The 27,080-nt window shown below is 37.6% G+C and overlaps 1 protein-coding gene across 1 annotated transcript in view; it reads right to left on the bottom strand.

The window, feature by feature from the left end:
* Positions 1 to 10: 10 nt before the first annotated feature.
* The window catches only part of SERPINI2 (serpin family I member 2), a 35,794-nt gene continuing 8,724 nt past the window's right edge, over positions 11 to 27,080 (bottom strand). Inside the window, exons 3-9 of the mRNA XM_026499157.4 lie at positions 24,685 to 24,915; positions 23,128 to 23,322; positions 22,853 to 23,045; positions 11,070 to 11,167; positions 7,103 to 7,189; positions 4,014 to 4,103; positions 11 to 274 (exon numbers count right to left, since the gene is read on the bottom strand). Coding sequence (XP_026354942.1) covers positions 198 to 274; positions 4,014 to 4,103; positions 7,103 to 7,189; positions 11,070 to 11,167; positions 22,853 to 23,045; positions 23,128 to 23,322; positions 24,685 to 24,915 — 971 coding nt within the window. The 3' untranslated portion in view covers positions 11 to 197. The remainder of the gene's footprint in view (positions 275 to 4,013; positions 4,104 to 7,102; positions 7,190 to 11,069; positions 11,168 to 22,852; positions 23,046 to 23,127; positions 23,323 to 24,684; positions 24,916 to 27,080) is intronic.

The raw sequence follows: 27,080 nt of genomic DNA on the forward strand, positions 1-27,080 counted from the left end.
GAACAAAAACATTAAATTAATAAATTCATTTATTAATAATTTCACTTATTCATTAATGCACGTCCATATCAGTACAGATTAATACAGTTACAGTTAAAAGAGAAAAAGATATGTAGAAAATACTTGCACGATGATGTTATTTCACCAATCAACAATTTTTCAGGAATCATCTTATATTCTGAGGCTGTTCTTTTCAATCACAGTGAATCTAAATCTCTTCCCTTCATCTTTTGGGTGTCAGGATTTGTCACTCTTCCCATAAACAAAATTGATTCTAAGAAAAGAAAAAAAAAACAACTAGGAATTTCTGGAGAAAAAAGTTGACAATAATTAGTCTTTCAGAATATTTTAGCAGATCATTTAGTCTTTTTTTCTGTATAAGATAAATAGGTAATGTCTAACAGCAAAACCCTCTCCTTTGTCTAAAATACATAATTATATCATTATTATTCATTTTCTGTTAATTTATGAAGTAAATTAACACCGACAACAGCTTGTCATGGAAAATGCATTAGTCCTGTTTTTCATATAAGAAGGCAAAAATAAAGTGGCAGAGAGGTGTTCTTCTAAATATAGAGACTCAGGCAAACATAGTGTAATGAAATGGTGACGAACATGGTGGAGTTAAAATTTAAGGCATTAGCAGTCATCATTTTATGCCTGCTACATCAGCCCTTAGGGTTAAGAGTGCAACTTCTCAGATGTCCTCCTTCAGCTCTGAAGCAAAGCTTACTGCAAAAGACAATATTTTCTATTGCTAGTACTTTCAAATCCTCACTGAGGTGATTGTATACAGCAGAAATGTAAAAACCCGAATCCAGCCATTCTGTGTTTGCGAGTGAAAAGGAACTAAGAACTAGAGGACAAAACAGAAATAAAGGATGTGTCAAAATCCATTCACCTTTCTTTTCAACTAGGGTAAGAGAAGTGGCTTGAATGGATCAATGCCAAGTGTTGCCTTGACTTTTACGTTCTTTATGGATATATGTAATAAATGTGAATTTCAAAAGTGATCAAATAAATTTTACATAATTTAAAGCTAATGAAAATTATACTGCAATGTATTTGAAATAATTATTAGAGTCCTTTTTCATTAACTCTTTACTGTTCAGTCCAAAGACAGATATTCCTAGAAGAGCCAATAACGTGGAAATAGACACAATCTCCAGCAAATTTTTTCTTTTTATGATTATAATCAATAATACTTTGCCTCAGAAATCTCAAAATAACTCCAAGAAAAAGAAAACAAATTTTCCTGTTTTTCAGATAGATAGGGACCCATAAATAACTTTCCCAGGATGTATATCGCATTTGGTCACAATAGAAATCAGTAATGACTGTTGTCTCTTTATAATTCTATGGCATTAAAATGCTTATTGGAATTGTTTGGGAAAAATTTTATGGAAACTAACCTCATAATTGAAGACAACAGTTTAAAATTTTAAACACTCAGAAGTGTAGGACATTATATAAAAGCCATTTGTCCCAGTCTTTTCAATCTATTTCTTTGACCAAGGAGTACCAACCACATTTTGAATGGAGTCCTTATGCAGTCACCAATCTACTCTCCACTAAATTGGATGGATTAGTAAACTCTCCCTGGACATAACAGCATTGGATAGAGAGGCAGGCTGAAGCAGAAATCATTGTTTCCATTTTCCCTCTACATTCGCCCTTGTCAAAGAGGTGTCCTCCATATTTAACAAATATATGTGTATAACAACTCCATCAGATAGAAGCAACTTTTACTTCCTAATATTAAAATACACTAGCATAACCAAAGCCAATAGCCTAGAAGAAAGATTTCTTAATGGACATCCTGCAGTCTGCTTCTTCTTTCAACCCAAAACCATAAAGAGTTTTAAACACTATTTTTTTTATAATGTGTGGAGTACTGTCAGTTTCAGAATCATGACTCATTTTCTGAGAAATGGCACATTTCATATAGCATCTTTCATAATTTCTTTTGAAAGTCTCCAACACTGGCCTACCCCCTCAGCCTAAAAGGAGAAAAAAATGTTCTTCATTTCCTTGGAAGTTCAGCTTAGTAAGAGCTTTGGGTAAATATACTGAAATATAAAACTAACGTGGTAGAAAAATACAAATAATGTTTGGGTTTTGCCCAAGAGGACTGTTTGTCCGAAAGAAAATTTTAAATCTGATAAAAATTGATTATACTAAATCTAAAATCATTCATCCTCTTACTTCAGAAATCATCAATGACTATACTTTATGTAAAGCAGTAAGCTACTTAGTAGTTTACTATGCTATCCTAAGGCACCATTTTCATCAATCGCAATGATTTTCTCAGTTCATTTGTGAGAGAAAAATAAATAAATCACCGAATGTGTATCATCTTGAGATAATGGCTCATTCTACATTTTATATGGCAACAACTTACAGCCCCCGATAAATGAGTAGCCATTCATTTTAAACAATACTTTAAAGGAGTAACCCTAGTTTAGAAAGTCTCATTACAATAAAAATCATGAGACAGTACAAATTGTCATTAAGGTCTGATAGTTAAGCATTATCCCAGATAAATAAATAAATGGATTATTTTGGGATTAGAATTTTCACTGCTGTTTAACTGGTAGCAATTACATGGCCTTGGTCATCAACTTGGTAAATAGAGAGTCAAACAACATTATTCTAAATGCCATTATTTCCTAGTGCTTTGATGTCCAATGCAGCTTCATTTCTTTCTATTCTCCATACTCGAAAATTGCATACTAATTGTAAGAAATTAGAGTTATCCAAAGATTAAGGATGTATGGACCTAATGACACACCAGATTATCCTTTAACACTGACACATCCACAGCTGGAATTGAAGTTGTCTTAATGCAATCTCAGCAAATCTAAAACTATCTCATTGTTTTCAAGACGTAACTTTCAGAAGTGTCACTCAGCGTTGGTTTCATGGAGCCTAAAAAGAGAGACTGGTATATCCTTCAGGGGGCCAATAATATCAGTACCATTAGCGAATCTAACAGATTCAGATCTAAAATTAACTATGTCTCTTTTCCAAATAACTCAACTTATACAGAGAAACTTCTCCATTCTCCTTCTTTCCTTCATGTATTCTATCATTCCCCTTTATAGTTATTGATTTATTCATAATGAACGCTACATGCCAGGCATAGTGTTACAGGCTTCATATATTCTTTTATTTAACTCTAGGAGATGAGCATTAAAATTATGTTTAAATAGGAGGTGGAGAAAATATGGCTTAGGAAGTATCATTGACTTGTCTTGCAACCATTAGTTAACAGAGCTAGGACTTGAGCCCAGTCTGACACCCAGGTTCACACTGTCAGTCTCTAGGGATACTGATATTGTGCGTAGAGCACGTGGCCAAACACTCCACATGTTGCCTTTGTGTCAAATGCAGTCCAATCCACACCTACCTCTACCTTTTGTAGCTAACTGCATCATCTTTCACCAACTTCCCACACTGGAGATTTGTAATTATCTTTGACCTCTCTGTCCCACTCAGAGGCTATAGCTGGTCACTTATTCTTTTGGAATCTACCTCTGAGACCTTCACAACTGTGCAACTTCCAATTTCTGTTCCTCTTGTGGCATCACAGACAGTTGACTTCTGAGCCAAACAGGTCCTATTTCCACTCTGCCACTTTCCACCCGTATGACCTTAGACAAACTATATAACCTCTCTCTGAGCTTTTGTGTTGTTATTGGTCAAATAGCTAACCTGTTGGAATGGTGTTAGCTTTAGAGATAGATATTTAAAATCACTAGCATATAATAATAGCTGTGTTGGCAGTTATTACTACTACTGCCCTATTTTAGGTCCCTGTCACCTCTTAAAATGCAATGCCTGTTATAAAAGACACTCTCACCAAATAGTCACTGAAAGAATAAATTGAGAAATGAAAATAGATTCAATACATTGAAAGGATAAATGATCTCAGATGTACAGATTACAAATAACAACTAGAACTAGGTCTGTTTGACTTAAGCAGTTCCCCCAAAGAATACTAGAAAAGATACCTGTTGGGTTATTCTTCACAATAAACAGAAATGGATGATTTGCTCTAAATTGGTTTTGAGCCAGACTCATGATCACAGGGATGTGCATGCCTATGAAATAGAGACAATAATTATTTAGATGTGCACATTAAAGGATGAGGAGAGAAAATATATCCATAATACTTTTTGTAGACAGGAAAAGTCATTTCATTTGAGGAGTTAACATGTAGAAAAATAACCATTTTCAAAATACAGAGAAATCTGGAGTAAATTTAAAAATCAAAGAGCAGAAGAACAAATATTGGATTATTCATGAAATTATTCTAACTTCACATTTATGCTCAATGAAGAAGAAAGTCAGATACTAGATTCAATTTAGTGAAAGCAGTTGAAAAATTTCTCCTTTTAAACAGTAATTTTCTGCTCCCTTTTTATTTACATTATATGCTTTATTCTTATAATTTTCAACTCTTAATTCCTATCCAGATATGTTTGTACTTCATTTCTATTCTTCAGGCTTGTGGTAATCACATCTGAGTTTAAATTTATTTATTTTTTTTAACTTTTCCAAAATTATTCTGTGGGCTCCGAGCTTTTAGGATTTGTGCTGTGAATGATTATGGGATTTTTATTATATGGTTAGAAGAAGAGATTTACTGCCTTAATAACTATTTACTATAATAATTTATGTCATGTGGCTCTATTGTAGCATTTGCCAACATTTAGAGTGGATGAACTTAATTGGTTGGGTTTCTTTTTCTTTTTAAATTAAATATTTCTACACTCAATTCAGATGTTTCCTTTACCAATAATGCAATGATTTTGTACAGCTTTTTCAGACTCATGGAAAATCATTTTAAAAATGCAACAGGAGTGATCAGAACTGAAAAATAATGGTAGAGAATGAAAAATAACGTATCCTCTATGCTCTTTGTTTGTGACTGGGGTATGCAAATTAAACTGACAAAAGATATATTAACAGAAGAAATGGTTTATTCTATATCCCCAGAGGAGCTTCACAGAAAAGAAGTAAATATCCCCCAAAATGTTAGGCTTTAGAGCTTATCTACCTTTTTAACAAAGGGTAGTAAATTGTGGAGACCTGACTGGACCAAAAAAGGGGCAATAAATTGTGGGAAAGTAAATATATAGGAAAAATTAATAGTATAAGAGGGTTATTTAGTAAGGTTTGTCATGCAGACTCATTTCAGTGCCAACTTTCATCTCTTGTGATAAAGGTTATTCTCCTTCTGATATGGGAGAGAGGAGGAGAGACACCTTCACAAGGGAAATTTATGCCCTGCTTTTAGGCAGATCGGGGGAAAGTAGAGAGCTCTTTTTTTCCCCCTGTACTGTTTCTCCATTTTCTTCAGCTTAAAACAACCCTTCAGACAAAGTGGCTTATTTGGGGGTGGCATATTCTGATTGCCTTCAGAATCAAGCATAACCTTAGTAATATAAAATGCATGGCCCTCTCCTACCTGCAATATCAGGGTTACGATGCCCAAATTACCGGTGAATATAGACTTATGTTTGAATTGATGAGAGGATACAAAAAATCATAGTCAGTGTCATTCCCGTTCTCACTTGGGTGAACACTTGAGATTTTTTGTCCTTGAGCATCCACTGAGCAGACACCTGAAAGTCAAATACTCACACTGAAAACTATTCTGACCTGTCATACATCAGGGTCACTGCTGACCCCTTGATGATTGTTACACCCCCCTAGAGAACTCTAGACTTAAATTAGAGGTAGTGGGTGATAGTAGAAAGAGCTCTGAACCTGTAGTCAGAGAACCCGATCAGAGTATGACCACTTCATGTCGTAGGCCTCTTTCTTCACCAATATAATGAGAGAATTAGATGATGATCTATAAGGACTCTTACGTAAAAGCAGCTGGAAAACCTGTCTACATAGGCCAACAACTTCATCCAAAGCAACTTTTTTATTTCTCCAAGATTGAAGTAACCCATGCTCTCCAATCTATGTTCCTTGAGTACAGTAATGCCAAGTCGTTCGGGATATGACAGAATGGTAGCAGGAGTCCAGTGTGACCCACCTACATGCCAAAATCCATTGGCACTACATAGTATTACAAATTAACCTACAAATCAATAACACGGATATACATTTATAGAAATTTATCAATAAGATAGCTTAAGGGTGCATATCTTTTACACACTGACTAAAATTACGGAAGTCTGAAGAATTAAAATAGACGTATGGGACATTCATTAAAGTTGCTTTTGCATTTCTAATTAAATTTTCTCCAATTATTTTTTGAGGATTACTTGTATACACCATAGATGCTATTCAAAATGCCATTTATTCAAGGAAATCTATCATAAAGGAATGGTTCACAAATCACCTAAAGGCCTTGGAGAACACAGATTCTGATTAAGTAGGTCTGGACTTGCGCCTGAGCGTTGGCATTTCTAACAAGCTCCCAGGGGTGCTGCCGCTGCTCGTCTGTGCACTACCCGCGACTTGCAGTAGCAAGGACAGGCTGCAAGCCACCGCGGAGCCCTGATTCTCAACCTCGGATGTACATTGAAATCACTTAGGGAAATGTAAGAAAATGCTAGAGTCTGGATTTCACCTCCAGAGATACTAATTTATTTACTAATTTAATTTTGGGGGATACACTGGGCATAAGATTTCAAAAAGCTTTCCAGGTGATTCTAATGGGCAACTAACTTTGAGAGCCACAGGCGTATAATGACAAAAACCGTATTAGAGAAGTAGACCTACTTGGTGTAATAGAAGAAGGAAATTAATAACAATTACCTAAGAGTAAGTATTCTTGAACAATAATTTCATGTTTGAACAGAAAGTTCCCTCCACAGGTCCTATCTCTTGATCGGTAGGTAAAATGCAATTTACAAATAAATCAACTCCTAATTAAATCCCTTCCCTGGCCTTTTTTATTAAGCAGCAGCTGCAGAGAGGCAAAAATAGCTTATATAACCGATTTCTCTTTTCTTCCTACAGTGTACTGGACAGTAGGAAGGAAACAGGAGATCAGAGTCGTGCAGAAATGCCAACGCCCTAACGCTGTACATTTCCCCTAGTCTTTCCTCTTGGCTGGTTGTGAAACCATTTGTCCTACCAGTTGATGTTGCAGCTTCACTGCCATCTTCATTTATCTCAAAAAAAACGTGTTGCATGACTTGGGAAATAAACACTTCAGCTGAATCTGTTGGAAAACAGGAAAGCGTATTTAAGGGTTAGAACTCAGAGCCATTACTTCTTAGGTCCATGTTAATTACATTTTCAGATGAACAAAGAAAAGGGAAAAAAACAAGAAAAACAAATTCTTCCCAAGTTAGTTAATTTGCTAGAGGTGGAAATTAGTTAAGCTCTTGCGGAAATGATACAGAGACCCCTAGAGAGAGATCAAGTTTAGCCCAGATACAAAGGCAAAGATAGAAGGGGATAAGCCTCATATCAGGTATCCCACTAAGTGCAATATTTGTACGGACAGAAGATTTTGCCCCCCTTCGCTATGGTCTACAGACAAGATGAAAAAGGCTTTATAGATTTGAATTAATCCCACCCTATGGATTCAACCTCAAAGCCGACTTGCCTTTCAAATTCTGTATTCAGTTTTGATCTGACTTTAAAATAAAATTTACTTTCTTTCAAGACTGGTGAGGCTATGAAAGTCTAAAGAGCTTTTGTGTCATCTGTTACAAAATCACTTCAGAGCTATGCTTTAAAACCTGTCAAATTTCTCAGTGTAAGATAGTGTCTTACAACATTCTGTTCCGGTGTGGATACAAGCTGAGAGAACATGCCTCTCTTCTCCCCTTGGTGGAACTGCTGTATGTGTGAAGCGTTTCTGATCTTGTGACCTGCAGGGATAGTCTCCTTGAGAAGGGGGAAGTGAAGCCGCGAGTTCAGAAGCCATCAGCCATTCCCGCTGTGTCAGGACCACTCAGATCTGACAGTGTGCCTCAAAGAGACAATGGAAACATGGTCATGGGTTCACTGGTGTCCAGAAAGTGGAGGAAAGATGATTGGCCTGGAAACTTGAAGAGAAAGGAGAAAAAGGAGCTTTGTTTCTCCTGGGAGAGAAAGCGGATGTGACCAGGCAGACTCCACCAAATCCACCAGATTTACAAGGATTCAGGAAGAAATTTCTTATAGTAGAGGGGAACCAGCTCTGGCAGCTCACAGAAAAGTAAAGCCCCTCAGGCAAGATAAAGAGAAGTCATGAAAGGGATATTTGCATAAAAAATGGCTTTCTAAAAATAAACTCCAAATTGCTTGTGATCACTCTGTCTGGGCCTCTGAATACCTCTTACCCTCATCTGCTACCCTCCTCTCCTCATCCAGTAGCTCCAGCTCAAGGTCAAGTATCAAGGCCTTAGCCCTAACTCTCCTTCTGCTTAAAACCCCTTTCCCCAGAACTTCCCTGACTGGCTCCTTTGTTCTTTAGGTCCCAACAAAAATATTACTTCCCAACCCAGTCTTCCTTTCCCACCCTAATTCTGCCTGTATTACCTAATCACCATTTATTCCATGGTGCTGTTTTAGTTAATTTACAGCATCTATTACCTCACCATTTAATTAGCTAATTGCTTACTAATTATTCATCAGCAGATGTAAACTTCACTAGAAGCAGAACTTTGTCCATTTTATGCATCCTTGCAAAACTGCCTGGCATGTAGTTGGCTTCCAATAAATATTTGTCAAATAAATCATGGATATGAATATGTTCAGTGACAGAAACAAATAAGATGGAGAAGAGGGGGCATGCACATCTTGAAATGCAAGAGAATGGTCTGTTACGAGATTAGGCAAGTAGGCATGTTCTTTCCCAAGGACTGCCTAGAGTAAGACAGGATTCACATATGGAGCCCAGAGTAGCTGACCTAGAGACCCATACCAAGCCAAGAGTGAAGAACAAAAAGCATATTGGGGTGCAGTGGAGAATTTCACCCAGTTTAGCCCTGATACCAGATCAACTGACTCCATGGCCATCAGACTGAGCCTCTGGTCTCATGTATCCTGTCTTACCACCAAGAGGTTCTGATCTTGGGAAAAGCTAATAGACTGGAATGAGGAGTCTGGACTCCAGAAAGTCACTGATTTCTTCAGGTTTGTAATAATTGTTCTCCGTTTCTATGAAAATTCCAAGCATGTCTCTGTCATATTAAGAGGACAAGAAACCTTCTATAGCTTTGCTAGAAGATGTCCAAGTAAATATTAATGTGCCATTGACCCACTTGTTTTTTTTTTAAATATCTACCATTTACTTAGTATCTGTTGTGTGCCAGATATGGAACAAGGTGACTTACATACACTCTTTCATTTATTTTCACCACTACAATTTATTATCTCATTTATCAAATGAGAAAGTGGAGGCTCAGAAAGCTTAAATATTTTACTGAAGGTAACACAAGAAGTAATGGCAGTGTGAAGTCAAATATTCATCTCCAAGTTTCCAAAAGTAACTGTCTGAAAACATTTCTTTCAAGCTTGTGAATTACATGAGTGTAAGATGGTAGCTCCTGTGCAAATATCCCACAGCACTGGTGTTGGACTGGTTCATAGTAGCTTTTAGAGAGTGTTTACTAAATAGGGGATAAGTAGGGATAGTAGGGAATTTACTGTTCTCCTAATGACCAGATGTAGTGCCAGTGATGGCCCTGGCTATTTTATTCCTGGCAGGAAGATAGAACCAAAGTAGTTAAAGCAACTCAAATAGACACCTCAGAAGAGAAAGAGCAGACAATGTTGGATGTTTGTTTTTCCCTGTTTAAAATTATTCTCTCACACAAATTCTCTTATAAAGCATTTTGGAGGTATTTTTGTGATAAATCTGCCTATAAAAGGAGATTTTATAGAAGTTACCGATTGCTGGGGATTTGTACAGTGAGTGGCTGTTTGAAATGTCTGATGTATAGTGAGTGAGCTTCTGAAGGCCAGAAAGAAGGCTAACAGGAAGAGGTGCTTGAAAAATGGGTTGGTTGATTTTAGGTTGGCGAGATGGCTGTGTTCCAGGGCACACTTAGAGAGCGTACTGTTGCAGTATTTAACGTTGACTGCCTCATCCCTGATGCTGATGAAATTGTCAGAGAAGTCAGATCTCTCCATCAGTGTGAGAACAAGTAGCTAAATCATGTGTGAAGGTAATAATGAACATCTGTCACCAGTGTACCCCACCCACCTCCTCCACCAGGATAGCTCATTCATTCTATTCATTTACCCACATCATTGATGAGTGAATAAATTAATGACTACTTCTCCAAAGCCCAGATATTTTATATAGAAATACACAATATTTCCATGTAATGATACAAAACCCCATCAGACAGACAGGCTGTATTGTTGGACTCTTTTTAAAAATATATATAGAAAACAGAAGACTTAATTTAAAAGAGGATAAGAAACTTGGGACAACCTGGCCCTCTTTGTCCATTTTTTTCTCTTTAGTTAGTTATTTTTGAACTAGTGGGTACTGCCAAGACAAGAAAAAATAAAAGACTATCTTGGGCTTTGTTGTGTGAGCGAGCATCTCAGCCACGTGCAGCTTCCCAGGTGTGAGTTAGCATAAAACCTCCATCTCCTCAGATGTGTTGTTAGTCTCAAGCTCAATCTGCAAGCTGTGGCATTACAATTTCTAGACTGTGTTCATCACCCAGCAGCTTGTGGTTGCCTATTTCATGGGCTCCGATATTACCAAATTAACATTTGCAAATTGGTTTATAAGAGTTTTATTAGCTCCGTGTAGATGAGAGACTCAAAGTTGTAATTCCCATTATTCAGATAAGGAAATCCAAACAGGGCTGAAATAAAAGCCTGTATAATACTTTACCTACATAGTTTTATTACAAGCATGGTTAGAAGGCTTATCTAACATTCTAAAACGCTTTCTGACTTTCATTAAGGAAAATGACTTAAATGCAAAATAAAGTGCTTGTTTACAGACAGCTCAACATGACTATGACATTTAGTCACTGTGTGTATATGTATTTTCTGGGGCCGAATGCTCTTTCAGATCAGTCAGTTAACAGAGCTACTAAGAAAACATATTAACATAATAATATAAGAATTATTTATCACACTACCTGTTATTCCAGAAAGGTCACAGCCACTACTAAATATCTCAGTTATATTCAAAGAATACAAAGCTTCTTTGAAGTCTAATTTTTGTTCTACTTGAAATCTGTTAAAAAGAAAAATGAAGAGGAAAATTCTTGAAAACCTGTATACATTTGCTACCAAAATGTTTGCTACAAAATGGATGATTTGGAAGAGATTACAATGTGAAATCTTTTGTTTTCATTATCCCAATTACATTTCCTCATAATAATGCCATTTTCCCCCAGCACCATGGAGCAGTTCTGAAGTTGCTAATAACTTGCTTCCCAGATAAATGGTTGGTGGGAAGAGGGAAGAAAATACTATATTTTTTTGAAGTTATAATTATCTAACAAAACAGGGTGAGGGTTCTAAGCTTTCGATTGCTTGGCTCCTTCCCTAGAAAAGTAAAGTTTCCCTCCAGCAACTGTATAAACTCTGTTTTTCACAAAATCAAAGATGGTTCCTGGCGTACATCCAAAATACTGTGGAAGAGAGGAAGAGGAGCCAACAACCCTTGGAGAAGATTGTTGGCTACTGAAGCACAGAGAGACATTAATAATCTATTATCCTTCCATTGTCACAGCTGATGTGACTTCTTTCAATTTACAACACACCTAGTATCTTCCCAATAGGTCCCATAAGAGGGGTGAAAGATAGAAAGGGAACGAAATTTCTTTAAATAAAATAAAAGATAAAAATTTTAGGAGGGAAAAAAAGTTGCTGGCCACTACTTCCTATGCAGGCCCTTAAGTTAGGACTCTAGCTTCCACTCAAATCTTCAAACCTCAATTTATCTGACTTGAAGACTCTAACCAGAGAATCTCAAAGAGTCTCACAGGCTGATCTATGACACCAAGTTAACGGAACACTGAATCTGTCGACCATTTCACTAAAAAGGAAGAAAAAAGAAAAGCTAGTACTTATTGACTTTATAGACGCCAGAAGCATCAATGTGCATTTTAAAACCAGGTTGGAAACTTCACGAAAGAAAAGAACGGGGAGTTCTGTAAATTTCTTCCATCAGTGAAATTCCCGGACAAGTCCTGCCTAAGGAACTCAGTCTGTGAACTGATGGGCACCTGCCCCTGTGCTCTCCAGACAAAGCTGGTCAAGGACAGGATCCTTGCTTAGCTAATAGCTAGGCCCATACCCAGGGCTGGAAATTAGCTTGAGCAATCAGTCCAATTAGATCACTGTTGTAGTTGCCAAATACCGAACAAGCTTTTTAATTGTAATTCTTCAAAAAAAATGAACATGCTATGGCAGAAATTTACTGGGCCTGAATTATATCTTGGTAAAATATTATGTACTTTCAGAAAATATTAACTTATTCAGAGCCCCAAGGATAGACACAACATGGGCCTTAAAATCTACTGATAAAGAAAACAGCTTGCTTTATGCCACTGTTTTCAACTTCTTTCTTTTCACTTCCAGCTAAGAAAGATAATTCAGGCTGATGGTTTTGAAATCTTTCCATTTTTTTTCCTGTTTTTATTACCACACTCTTTTTAACAACTAAATGGAGTGTAGGCATCTAGAAGGTGGAAAATAAATGTTCTCGTTCACCTAAAAATTGGCTATTTTTAGCATAATAGTTTTAGGATAATGACAAGAATACTGCAAGACTTATTACAACTTTTAATAATGCCCAATTATCAGGGGAGAGTCAATTAAGCTACAGTCCTGCTCCTAATATAGTCCAGTGAAACCTACAGCAATAGAAACTCATTCAACCATTTAATAAAAGTATAATCTACAGCCAATTTCTAATTATCCGTAATTACTGGAGTCATGAATAGCCAGGTGTGAAGTAGTACTTCCATGTGTTAGACACTTAATACAGATTATAGTTTTCAATCTTCACAAAAACCCAAGGAAGTTAGCATTATTCCCATTAATTAAGAAAGTGGAGGATTGAGGAGGCTGATTTCCAGGCTCAAGTTCAGGATAAGAGACAAAGCTGGGATTCAAATTCAGGTTCATTTCAAGTCAAAGTTAACATGCTAACCCACATTGCCTTCTAATCAAAATATAATTTGAAATCATAATCTCAATCAATATATGTACAGTGTTAATTATGTGCCTCTTCCCAATTCTGTGAGTCTTAATATTTATTTTAGATGTGGTTCATTTCCCCTTTCCCTTTACCCTCATCTAAAGTTGTCTAAAGAATATATCTAAAGATAAAGGAATAAGCAGCAAAAAGACTGAATAGACAATTAACAATTAAGTAATCATAAAATGAGTGTTTTAGCATATGTAAACAGTATCTATTAACAGTTTACTGTCATACAGAATCACCGTATGGGGCTTAACACAGGTAACGTGCAGAAAATGAAGAAAACAATTTAGAATTTCCATTTTAAGATGCAGCCACTCCTGGTCTGCAGGCCCTTTTGTGGATTTGTGTTGCCCAATCCTTCCCCTTTATACCCAGGACTTTTGTTTATTGACAAGAAGTCTTGGATGGGTCTCCCTTGGGGTCCCTATCCGTAATACTTAGAATCGCGGTTTTGGTTCAGTGGGCTTAAGTCATCCTTGGAACGTTCAGGTTTAGAGCCAACGAGACCAAATCTTAGGTCTGCCCATGAGGGTAAAAATGTAACACAATCCTGGACAATGGTGGACCTAGACTATTATATGAGTACGTGGTAGTTTTTGGTCACTTTCTGACCAATTACCTCGAGTGTGTTTGTGTGTATGTATCTATGTGTCTGTATCTGAACGTGTCTATGTATGAAAAACTCAGCCTCAAGGGCTGCACTAAAAATGCTTTCTGTCCCATACGAAACATATCTGGACACTGTCTCATGTAAACTCGACTCTGAGTTGTATCAGTATCCAATAGGTTAAAGTAAGTGAACACTTTGTAATCACTACTGCAGCTGGTCATGACATTTCTATTCTCATACCCAGCTTCATTTACCCTGAGATCACTTTCTCTCACCCATACACAGTTCACATTCTCTTGTTTAGAGATCCAAAGCTGGCCAAACCTGGGATTGAGTTCTAGCCCAGTAAGAACATACTTCATGTCCTATGGAAGGTGTTATCTCTTTTCCAAAGTCTCTTCGGCACCGCTGCTCCACATTTCTTGCTGCCTAGTGTGTCACTGACACTCACTCTGTTCTGTGCTCCCTCTCCTGCTTGCCTGCACTACCCCCGTTTTCTGACTTTTGCACTGTTGGCTCTGCCATGTGTTAGCTGTGGAACCAAGGTATTTACCTGTCTGTACCCCATCCGTAATGTGTATACAGAAACTGATCTCTGTTAAAGACATTTGGGGGGTTAAATGAGATATGGTAAAGTGGTGCAGCATCCAGGACAGTGTTGGCACTGTAACTATTTGTTATTATTCTCAGTCAGTTTGAACATGTATTGAACATCTCTTCTCAGTCAGTTTGAATACCTGTCTGTACCCCATCCGTACAGATATGGTAAAGTGGTGCAGCATCCAGGACAGTGTTGGCACTGTAAGAGATGTTCAATACATGTTCAAACTGACTGAGAATAATAACAAATAGTAATAGATAATATCGAGTATTAAAAATGTTATAAACAGTACTTCGTGTAACCCTCACAGTAACTCTATGAGGCACATATTATCACTGTCCCATTTAACAATTTAAAAAAATCTTAGGGGGCGCCTGGGTGGCACAGCAGTTAAGCGTCTGCCTTCAGCTCAGGGCGTGATCCTGGCGTTACGGGATCGAGCCCCACACCAGGCTCCTCCGCTATGAGCCTGCTTCTTCCTCTCCCACTCCCCCTGCTTGTGTTCCCTCTCTCACTGGCTGTCTCTATCTCTGTCGAATAAATAAATAAAATCTTAAAAAAAAAATCTTAGGTAAGTTATTTAAAGTTATACAGTAAAAAGGTGGCAAAGCTCTTGGTCTTCAATATTATGCTCTATTTTCCATGATCTTGTTTCAACAGTTGTTAAAGATACTGTGAGATGCCACATCAGTCAATATTTTTAGAAAATGATACCTCCCAGAAAGACTATGGCTATTGTTTAGTTATTACTATACTTTTGAATAGAACTGTAGTATTTAACAAATTTAAAGACCCAGACCACTGAAAATTCATTGACCACTACGAGGCCTCTCCCAAGGAAAATACATATAAGATCTTACATATATCAACTTGCTAATAGTTTCAAGGGCTTTAAGGACTCTCTGGAGTCTACCACAGAACTCTCTAGAAGTCGAAGGTGCCCAGCTAAGGACTGCCGCAAAAGAATATGAAATCACAGTCTTCTCATTTTCCTAGTAAGTCAAATTTAGAACCTCCAAACAATCTATTTTTTTTGTAACCCGTATCTCGTTAGTCAATACTCCAATAAATGTCTTTCTATTTCACCAATTCCTTACTATTCCCAGTGAGCCTGTTCCCTTTAAACACTCCCTACTTTGTGCCAGATTTCTGCAGTGGTTTTTTAACTGATCTTTTGGGCTTCAGTCTTTCCCACGTCTTGAACATCACAACTCTTCAGATTAGAGCAACAAACGTTCAGTGAACAACTACCATTTTTCAGATTCATGCTTTGTGCTGGGGTCACAGAAAGGAAATATGCTTAGCCCTGACCTCAAGAAGTTTATTTTCCATTGAGGAAGAGTAAATAATAATGTTAATTAACTGTTATGCAGAAATAAACAGGAGGTGCAAGGAGAAGTTTTCCCAGCAGGGAAAAGGGAAGCTTTTCTTTTTTTAAAAGATTTTTTATTTATTCATTTGTAAGAGAGAGAGCGAGAGAGAGTGAGAGTGAGAGCACAAGCAGCGGGGAGGGGTGAGTCAGAAGGAGAGGGAGAAGCAGACTTCCTGCTGAGCAGGGAGCCGAACTCGGAGCTTTTTCCCAGGACCCTAGGATCATGACCTGAGCCGAAGGCAACTGCTTAACTGACTGAGCCACACAGGCACCCCAGGTGTTGTGTTATCTTGAATGGAAAGATCAGAAAAGCTTTCTAAAACCCAAATTCGGTTTTAAGGACCAAGAGAAGTTATCTGGAAACATGGGGATGGTGGTAGGAAGTGAGGAAAGGGTTCAGACAAGTTATCCATCATGAACAGAGGCATTGTGACTACCAAATTTATCTCTCCAAAACATTGCCTTTATCATTCCACTATCCTCCTTGGAAATTTTCAGCAATTCACCTTTCTATATGGGACTTCACCCTCTTGATTCTTTTAAAGCCCAGTTCAAGTTCTTCCTCTCCCATAAAGCCTTTGTTTACAATTCCAGTTTCTGGTGCTCCCTGTCCTCTCTGTTTTTTTCACGAAACTTCTAGTGCTTACTGATTGTAACTTTCTTTTAATATTTACTGTCTACTGCTGTATATTGTTAATAAATTTCTTGTGCAAATCTTGCAGTACTCCATCCAGGTGGTAACCATCTTATCAGTAGGGCGCATGTCTATCACTATGCATCTGTTTCAGTTCCTTGTCCATAGTGGGATCCCAATCGATCTGTGCTTTTGAATGGGAGATAAAATTTCTAGGAAGTAGCAAACCAATAAGAGCATAAAGCTGTAAGACAGTAGACATGAAACTAATTCTGTCTCCCAACACTTAGTTGAATGTTGATCAATTCACTTTTTGAGTGACTCAGTTTCCTTCTCTGTGAAATGCAAGATGTAACCAAGTCAGACTGTAGAACCACAACATCTCATATTAAAATACTTTAAATGAAATGCTTTACAAAGTTAAAATGGTATATGAATGAAAGTTACTTCTATATTTATCTTATTAGCATGTGTTAAATAACCACTTCTGCCCATACACATAATCATAAAAACATGTTCTCACAGAGTTTCTTATATAGAGAAGATATGATATATAGAAAGTGTGTGTCAGACTCTTCAACCTGAAGAATTTTGACACTAGATGTTTGTAGGATCCCATATTACATTTACACAAAGTAACATGGTTATTTTAGCTACGGGTAATGCCCATGTTATAAATAATAAACACTAGAAAGCACTCTAGTATTTTTAGACTATATCTTATTGGTCTTGATTCTAAACTAGTCCTACATCAAAGGGAAAGAAGAAATGTTTCTTAAACAGTCACCATAATCTAAATAGTCACTCACATGTTCCTTCCTAGTGTTACTAATATAGAAGCATTCTTATGATTAATTTTTCTCTCTTTGGCATGCACTAAATTTTGCTACCAAAGAGGCTTTTATTTTGTTTTACAGTAACAGAATTTAGTATAGCTGGTGTTACAGAATGAATTGTGCCCCTTGCTCCCCAAATTCATATGTTAAATCCCTATCTCTCAGTACCTCATAATGTGACCTTATTTGGAAATAGGGTCATTGCCGATGTAATTAGTTAGGCCAAGGTCATACTGGAATAGAGAGGGCCCTTAAACCAATATGATTGGTGTCCTCATAAGAAAGGAGAACGCTGTGTGAAGAGATGGTCGCATGACAACAGAGGCAAAGACTGAAGCGGTGCGTCCACGAGCAGAGGAACACCAAAGATGATGGGTCACCACCAGAAAGCTGAGGAGAGGCAAGGAAAGATTCCACACAGGTCGGAGAGAATGGCCCTGCTGACACCTCGCTTTTGGACTTCTAGCCTCCAGCATTGTGAGAACGAATCTCTGTTGTTTTAAGCCCTAGGAAACTAACACAGCTGATTAAACTGTTTGGTTTTACCAAAATCTTTAGTTATCATTTTGAAAGCCTAATGCATTTACCCAGATATGAGAGAACCACAGTATTGAGTAATAAAACCGAAAATTGTCAGTCCACTCTAAAGTATTTACTCAGCCTGTATAGTTTTCCTTCTATGTATTGAACAAAGATTTTATTTTTTTTTATTATTTTTTTAAATGATTTTTATTATATTATGTTAGTCACCATACAGTACATCCCCGGTTTCCGATATAAATGAACTAAGATTTTAAATGGGTATTTTTCTGTTGTAAGGAAATTATTCGTTTAGGGGGAAATGTACTTCGGAATTTTCAATCCATGATCTTACTGTTCAGGAAACTGATTTCAATAAATGTGTCCTGGTGGACTAAAATTGCTTGTGAACTTAATACATAAGAAATCATTCTTTTAATAAATTGGAAGGCTCATCCTCTTGTGAAAAGTGAATACATTTTAAATGTAATATTGTGTTAATGTGATTGAATAATTGATAACAAAATTTTCAGTCTTGTGAATTTAAAAATCTCATTTTTATTTCTCTAGAGAGGTTTCCAAGAAAATGGTTGATGTCTTATCTTTCATTATGTTGCGTGTATGGGAAAGTTTCATCAGGATCCTCACAGGGGGTGAAGTAAAATGTAACCGGGAAGTTGAATTCTGATTTTTAGGTATCTAAAATTAGGTAAAGGGAAACAACATAGAATTGTTTTCTTTGGAAATATTTATGTAATTTAATTCAACAGTATTCATTTAGCACATACAATGTGCCATAAAATGTCCTAGGGACTATGGAAACCAAAATGAAGAAGACATAACCCCCTGTTCCAGAGCTCACATCTTAGTAGGATGGACAAAAATGTGATCAAGAGATGGAAATGTAATGTAATAAGAGCCATAATGTAAATCTGTATAAAGTGTTCTAGAACTAAAGATAAGGAATGGTTGATTCTAACTGAGCATGTTGGGGAAAAGTACACTGGCAAGTTAATTGCGAGGGCACTTGAAGGGTGAATGAGAGTTTACTGGTTAGACACCACAGAGAAGGAAGGGCCTGCCAGACAGAGGGGATAAGCAGGAGAGAGACTGAGAAGTCAGGGAAGACTTTCTACTTTGGGATTGGCTGGGCAGTGATCTTAAAGATTTTTTTTAATGAATTAATTAATTTATTTATTTATTTTGAGTCAGAGAGAGAGTGAACGAGAGGAGAGCATGAGCAGAGGGGAGGGGCAGAGGGAGAAGCAGACTCTCCGCTGAGCAGGGAGCCAGAACGTGGGACTCGGTTCCAGGTCCCTGGGATCATGACCTGAGCTGAAGGCAGACACTTAACCGACTGATCCACCCAGGCTCCCTGGGCAGTGATCTTAGCAGAGAAAGAAAAATAGCCATTACTTTTGAAAGAAAAATAGCCATCACTTTTTTAGCACCTTCTATTTGGTAGATTTTGTGCTATGAATAGAAGTGTGTAATGAAGTACCGTAATTGAAATGGCCACCAAACTTTAAAAAAATCTTTGGTGCCTGGAATTTGTTTGAGAAAAGGGAGTACAACTGCCAATTAATATTTCTATTTTCTTTCTTTTTTTTTTTTTTAAAGATTTTATTTATTCGACAGAGATAGAGACAGCCAGCAAGAGAGGGAACACAAGCAGGGGGAGTGGGAGAGGAAGAAGCAGGCTCATAGCGGAAGAGCCTGATGTGGGGCTCAGTCCCATAACGCCGGGATCATGCCCTGAGCCGAAAGCAGATGCTTAACCGCTGTGCCACCCAGGCGCCCCAATATTTCTATTTTCATATCACCAAAGATTCAAATTCACCTTTAAGACAGTGTTCATTTGTTTGGGAAAAGCAACACAATGAATTTTTCATTATGCAAATAGAACCAGTGGGATGGAGATAATGAAGTTTGAAATGATGAGGGTATAATCTATTCTAGACGATATGAAACTGTTTCTACTGAGGGTCAAAATCTGCTGCTATAGATTCTTATCATGACTGGGAATATGGCCTTAAGGGCCATGGGAGAAAAACGTGTGTTACCTTCTTTCTGTGCTGGGAAAAGTTGGAGGACTCTGGATGCTGGGTAGGAAGGAGACAGAAAAGACTTTGGGTGACGGTGGGTTCTGGTACCAGGACAGCAACGGACAGGAGAAGACTCCCTGGTTACAAGAAATGGCCTAAACTCCAGGAACACTCATTCCTGGCACATGGTTTTTAAGTGACTTTCCACCTTATAGGCTCCTTTTATTAACATAAAGCTTTCAGTAAAATTTGGTTTAACACTGGAGTTGTTCTTACTCCTGTTAGCTTGCCAAGGGCTACCTCAACAAATTACCGTAAACTAGGTGGCTTAAAAAACAGAAATTTATTGTCTCACAGTTGCAGATGCTAGAGGTCTAAAAATTAAGATGTGGGTAGCATTGGTTCTTCTGAGGACTAAGAGGTGCATTCCAGGGGTGCCTGGGTGGCACAGCAGTTAAGCGTCTGCCTTCGGCTCAGGGCGTGATCCCGGCGTTATGGGATCGAACCCCACATCAGACTCTTCTGCTTTGAGCCTGCTTCTTCCTCTCCCACTCCCCCTGCTTGTGTTCCCTCCCTCGCTGGCTGTCTCTCTCTCTGTTGAATAGATAAATAAAATCTTAAAAAAAAAAAAAAAAGAGGTGCATTCCAGGCCCCTCTCCTTGGCTTGTAGATGGCCATGTTCTCCCTCTGTCTCTTCACTTAGTCTTTCTGCTGTGTCTATCTCTGTATCCAACTTTCTGCTATGTATAAGGACTCCAGCTGCGCTGGGTAAGGGCCCACCCTAATGCCTTCACTTCAATTTGATTACCTCTGTAAAGACTCTGTCTCCAGAAAAGTTCACATTTTGGGGTAGTGAGGGGTTAGGACTTCAACATATGAATCAGGAGGGACAGAATTCAACCCATAACTGTTTTTCTTGGAGGAATTAAAAGAGAAGTCTGTGTCCAAACTGTAAGAGAAGTTGTGTGAGAAGTGTGGTGTGGCCAGAGTTTGGAGAAGCTGATAATAAGACCAAACAGTTTGGAAAAGCTGTCCAGACTGCAGAAGCCTGGATGGATCTGAGGGCTGCGCTGCATTCTTGCAGGGATTCCTAAAATGTTGGAGAAGGGAGTTCTGGCAAAAGTCTGTATTTCCTGTTGCCAGTTGAGTTTGGGACTTCTGCAATATTATCTAGGCACTGGTTAACTGGGCCGATGATGCCAGGGCTACCTTGGCTACAAGTATCACTATTCCAATATTATACTAATAAACCATAACTCAGGACAGTCAAGTGACTCTCCTAAGACCCCACTGACAATACATGGCACGAACAATTTTCAAACTCAGTGTTTTTGACCCCAAATAGTGATCTTTCCAAAAGAAAAAGAGAGAAATTTTGAAAATAAACTATCAATCCCCAAATTGATATTTCTGTTATTAGAAGATAAACTATCTGTTACATCATTTTATCTCCAATGTTCCACATGTAGTAGGAGCAAAAAAAAAAAAAAAAAAAAAAAGAAAGAAAAAGAAAAATACTTTTTAAAAGACTGAAAAACATCCAGGTAGAGATATACAGATGCTGGGAAATTGGGAGAGAGTTTGGGGCAGAGATTCAGATTTTAGAGACATGAAGAACAAGGGACAAATAAAAGAGAGTAAGAAGAAGAAAATTTTGAAGATGAAATTCTAGTAAACATTAGTTGGGAACAGAAAGAAAAAAAAATGTAAGTCAGGGAGCAGGAAAATTTTACAGAGGAGAGAAAAATAAACAGAAGCGAGTAGTGCTCCAGGGGTTAAAGAATGCAAGATTTTCAAGAGGGGGATGGTCAATAGTATTAGAATCAGGAACCTAGAGTTAGGGTGAGAAAGGCATAGGATACCTCATTCTCCAGGATATCAAGGAAGGTAAAAGAAAAGAAGATCTTCAAAGATGTATACAAATTTTGAGGTGAAGGGTAGAGGCAGGTTTGCTTAATGATGTGTGTTCTTTAAGGAACAGGAAGTTGAGACACATGTTGAGAGTAAGAGAAATCCACTGAAAGTAGCACTTAGGGAATAGAAGTCAAGTTTCTGTGTGGTGTGTGTGAGTATTCAAAAAGAAAGTTGAAGAAAAATGAGTCCCCACCTCCAGCCTCAATGAGGCCAGAAGGGACTGCTTTCTGGTTTTTGCTTAGGAAACTCAATAGCTGGGGAGCAGGAGTGGCTTTATGAGTAGACTGGGAGTTGAGGACGATTAGGGAGAACTTAAAGCAAGATGAAGACCAAGTAACAAAAAGCATTAAAGATACTTGGTGGGAATATGATTGAAATGACTGACTAGATCCCAGCTAAGTGGAAAAGGAAGAAAAAGCCAAGGGATTTAAGTGACAAAAGGGCTGGAAGAGGGGTGTACAAACCACACAGGCTTTCATGAGTTTGCAGGAAAATTTAGAAATGAAAAAGAATATCATCAATTAAACATCTGCTTCTTTAAAAAAGTTGAGGCAGAGTGTGAATTGAGTTACATGGGCACAACTTACTCTGAAGTTTCTCCTGTCTGCCAGAAGTATGATATTAAGAAATTACTGTCTACGATCATTGTTCCCTGAGATAAGCCTTTGCAATTTCCATTCTGTATCAACCATCTAAACCCGGCCGTAGGACTCCCTACTCGTCATTCAATGACTATTAGAGCACCAGCTGTCAAAGCTGATTTAGCATATCTTTTAATTATCTGGTAGCTTCAGTGTTGGGGGCGGGGTTATTTTCCTGAAATGTAACAGAAGATAGATACCTAAAATTCCATTTATGAAAAAAATTAGAGAAAGATAAGTTTGTATAATAAAAAGAAAAAAATTTCTTTTCATCTCAACATTCTAGCTTGCAGACTTACATTTCTTCATCCATCTCAGAGAATATTGAGACCTTAAATTCAGTTCACCTCATGGCAAAGCATTGCTGGCAATATTCGGACTTGCCGTTGTATCCATAAAGTGGAGCTACACTTCCAAATGCATTTTTCTTCCCGTCAATAGCCTTTTCAAGTATCTGTTATCTTTCAGCCCGCTATTCAAATGCCTCCATAAGTGAAAACATAAGAACCAAATAATAAAATGACATTACCAACCTAGGGAGGCTTACTTCCACTTCCTCTTCTTGCATCTCGGAGAACCATTTCAGGATTTGATGAGCAGTAATTCGCTTTTCCATTTCTTCTATGTTCACATCTTCTGCAGGAAGTACGACGATTAAACTAAACTCATCACCTTTATAAGGTAATTCCAAAACCTGGTAGTTCATGGAGGATTCAGAAAAATAACCTGGAACAGAGAAAGAAAATATTAAATAAATATCCTTGGCAATTCCCCAAATCATGCTTTGGAGGGTGATTTTTCATATTACCGTATTTTGTTCTCACAAGAGCCTTCATCATCGGGATTTTGACCGCTGCACCATCTTTCTTAGTAAAATTCATCAACTGTGTATTCTCTTTTGTGAATTTCTGCTTCCAATCGCCCTTGAAATAAACAGCATTCACCAGGATAAGCCGAGTCAGAGGACCAAAGTCTTCCCCTGAAAACATGTCTTTAATTTTCCCTGTGATGCCGGTGGAGAGGAAGCAGGAAGAGATATGCAATAGTGGTTCAGTGGGACAAAAATTTCTTTTGCAGATCAATTACAAACAGAGTACTTTATGGCAATTCTGAGAGTAAAGAGGAGCACTACTAAACATCTCACCTAGAAACAGGTACAAACAGATCTCACTAAGAAACAGGAGATACAAGACTGTCTGCGGCAAATCTGGACAGACCTACTAATGGACTCTCTTCAGCCAGATCATTTGTGTAAATTGTTTTTCAACCAGGAAGAACAAAAACTGAATATCTCTTCCTGCATCTTTACTGATGTTTTGAAAACTTTATTTCAAGTTTCTCCAGCAGGTCAATCAGAATTAATAAATTAATGGTACGCTCAAACCTTCTACTCCCATGGCTAATGCCACTGACCACTGGGCAAGGGACAAGAATGGAGTTCCTAGCACGATTTTCTTCTTCTAAACAACCAGACTGCTATTTCTATGTCCACTGGCTATTCCAGTTAAGAGATAAATCATGACTGAGTGCCATGAAGCTGTCTAGGGATGTTCATGATGTGTCCTGTTAACGATACTTTCCTGTGAACACTGCTCAAAACACCCATCTTATATTCTCAACTACACCTCCCTGTATGAGGCTTCCTAAAAAGAATATGATAGCCACTTATGCCATCATAATTTTTTATAGCAGAATGAATGAACAAAGAAACAAACTACTGTTAAACGAGGACCTGATATATGTTGGTTATTTCACCCACATTCCAATAATCCTGAAATGTTTTAATAGTATCCTCATTTTAGGTAGGGCATAGCTTAGAACTGGGTAGGACTTGAGTTCAGATCTGAATGACTTTAAGCTTGTGTTCTTTCTACTGTATCACTCCTTGGCCCCTGAGGAATTTTGGCTAGCTTGTATTGAAATTAAAGTTTAGATTATCATGCTTATGATGGGACTATCAACATTTCTTATTAAACATTAACCCATCCAACTAAGATGTGTTAATTATTTACAGTAATATGTGGGAAAGAAGGCACTTGAGGTTGACAGATTTAATTTTTACCTGGCCCAAGATATTGTTTCTGCTGCCATAGATTAAAAACCTATGCTTAAACAAAAATTATTATTAAAGGTTTTCCATTAAAAATTCTATGAATATGTGTCTCTCAAAAAATCTGTATGCTTTTCAAAGGAGCTTATGGTCTATCTCAGTTTTACAATTTAGTATTAATTTGAATAACACGGAAGCAAAATGGGAAATCCCTCTGAGCCATAATTTAGTAGGAAAATATCAACCATTCTTTAGGATATTAAAAACCGTGAATACAATGGCAAATAATGAGTTTATGAAAATGGGAAACTTTACCATCTGTTTTGCTTTCTACCCAGGTACTTATTGTCTCTGCAGAAGTCTTTGCATCCTGAAAATCCACCAGTTTTATGGCACTCTGAAAAAATTCCTTGTTGCTATGGAGATACTGTTCTTTCACAGTGAATCCTTCTTGAAGGTAGAGGGCATTGGCAAGATTAAATGTAAATTCTTGCTTTTTCTCTGAGATGGCAGAGAAAAATGACTTCAGCACAGAAAATTCTTCTCCTAAAAAATAATTATAATGTATACTGACATATTGAACAACATAAAAACAACAGCTTTCCAGCTTTCCTTCTAAGCGCTGATTCATATCACCATTTTTTGCACCCTTAGGTATAACTAACGGTCCTTTCTGAGTTAGTATAAATATTTTAAGCATTTATCTTCATAGAATATGCATTTTATAAAGAACTCAGTTCTTATATAGGAAGAAAGAATGTCCGTGTAAATTTGAAATTTGTCAAAAACAAGAATGTGCATTTAAACAGGCTGAAGGAAATTCCTTTTTTATAGTCAAATTTAGCTCATTCTTACTTGTTGGAAATTTATCTTTAGAACCTCATTGTGTGCATAACATGCGATATTTATGGACGGAGAATACTAATGAATACTGATGGAGGGATGACAGTGCTGAGCAATTCCTTTTCAATATTGCTTTTATTTCGGCTTAAGAATTGCTCTCTTGTGAGCGATGGCACCTGTCCAAGTTTTAAAATTTATGAGGTAACCCCTATAATCAGCTCTAGAGATGTGCAAGAATCAGAATTGCCTATTTTTTCAGGTTCATGAATGTATATACTTTGGCTGTCTACATCAACAATAAAGATCTTTAACCATTCCAACTATTGCACTAGCCAAATGAGGCCACCAGAGTCAGCTAAGAATCACTGTTGGCCTATTATTTATTGTCGGCTCATTCTGACCACACTGCTGTTGGGAAGGTATATGTGCCTAGGAGAGAATTCAGCTTTGATCCTTGTTCAGGGGCCTCCTACCCATGACCAAAGGTATTGATGCTTTGCATTCCTTTCTGTCTTAATCCTGGGACTCAATCATTAAGTCTAGGAACTGTATTTCAAATCAAAGCTTCTTTCAGGGCCGTTGGTATATTTTGGGCTAAATACTAAAGATACCACTTTCATAACTTAAAAGTTGAGTATATTCAATGAATCTCTATTGAAGAAAACATACATGGTTCGTCATTAGAAGATATCCACTGAATAAAGAGAGAAAACTTTTAGTGAGAACTGGCCTTGAGTTGTCCATTGGAAATAAGGCATCTGTGTGTGCGTGTGTGTAAATGCACACGTGCGTGTGTATGTGTGTGTGTACACTTTATTGGAGAGCTAGCAGCTATAGGCATCTTTGTGCAAATAAGAATAGGTTCCCTCACTGGTGGGGGAGGGGGAGGGCTACAGCCCCATGGCCTCATATCTGGTCCAGCTGAGTGGAGCCTACATTTCAGTCCCCACTTGTCTCCTTGTCCTCCCTGCTCTTGTGCAGGTACAACCCACATAACCATACCAGAGGCTCTGGCAAGTATGTTTCACTATATTTCAAACTCCATGATTCTCCATTCTTGGGGATATAGATATAGACATAAACAATCTTAGCCATAAGAACTTACTGCCCTATGGGTGGATTTGAAGAATTTCAGTAAGTCTTTACAATCTTAGAATTCTTACATAAGGAGGGGAAGAAGGTTAGTCTATATTACTTGTGTCTGTAATGATTTTAGAGGCAATCATTTGCTATTTGAAGCTGAGGGAAATATCTCAATAAATGGGAGGCTACGAGGAGACTTTCTGAGGGAAGGCATGTGAGTGTTTTCAAAAGAATTAAATAAGGTCAGAAACGAAGAGGCAGAATTTGAAACTAATCTTCAGAAATTTATAATTTATGAGCATCTTTAAAGGAATGGGGGAGAAAAAGGAAAGGGGGAGAAAAATAGTTCCAACTCATTCGTCAGAGCAAATAGATTTATGTCAAGTACTTAAGGTCTAAGACTGTGTGACAAACAGTCAGTTGCCCTTTGATAAATCACTGGACTCAGAAGTCAATGAAAAATGTCATCAAGTAGCACAAGTTTGGAGGAGAATATAAAGTTATCTGCCTTATAAATTTGATTTAATTTATAGATTAATAACCTCTTTTAGCACAGATCAAAAAGAGTATGTATACATGGCTCCTAATAAGCTATGAGAATAAATTTATTTCATTTCCTAAAACAGAGCCATAGAAAACCTGCAGGTCATGGGGTGAACATAACTTTTGGTTTGATTGTACTAGACCTCCAGAAAATGTTCCAAAATTCAGTACATGTTTACTTCTCCTGCAATTAAGGCCCAAAGGCCAATTGTATGTGAAATGTGAGAGATCCAAAGATGAAA

The sequence above is a fragment of the Ursus arctos genome, unplaced genomic scaffold (assembly GCF_023065955.2).
Source record: "Ursus arctos isolate Adak ecotype North America unplaced genomic scaffold, UrsArc2.0 scaffold_4, whole genome shotgun sequence".
In the NCBI taxonomy this organism is placed as follows: domain Eukaryota; kingdom Metazoa; phylum Chordata; class Mammalia; order Carnivora; family Ursidae; genus Ursus; species Ursus arctos.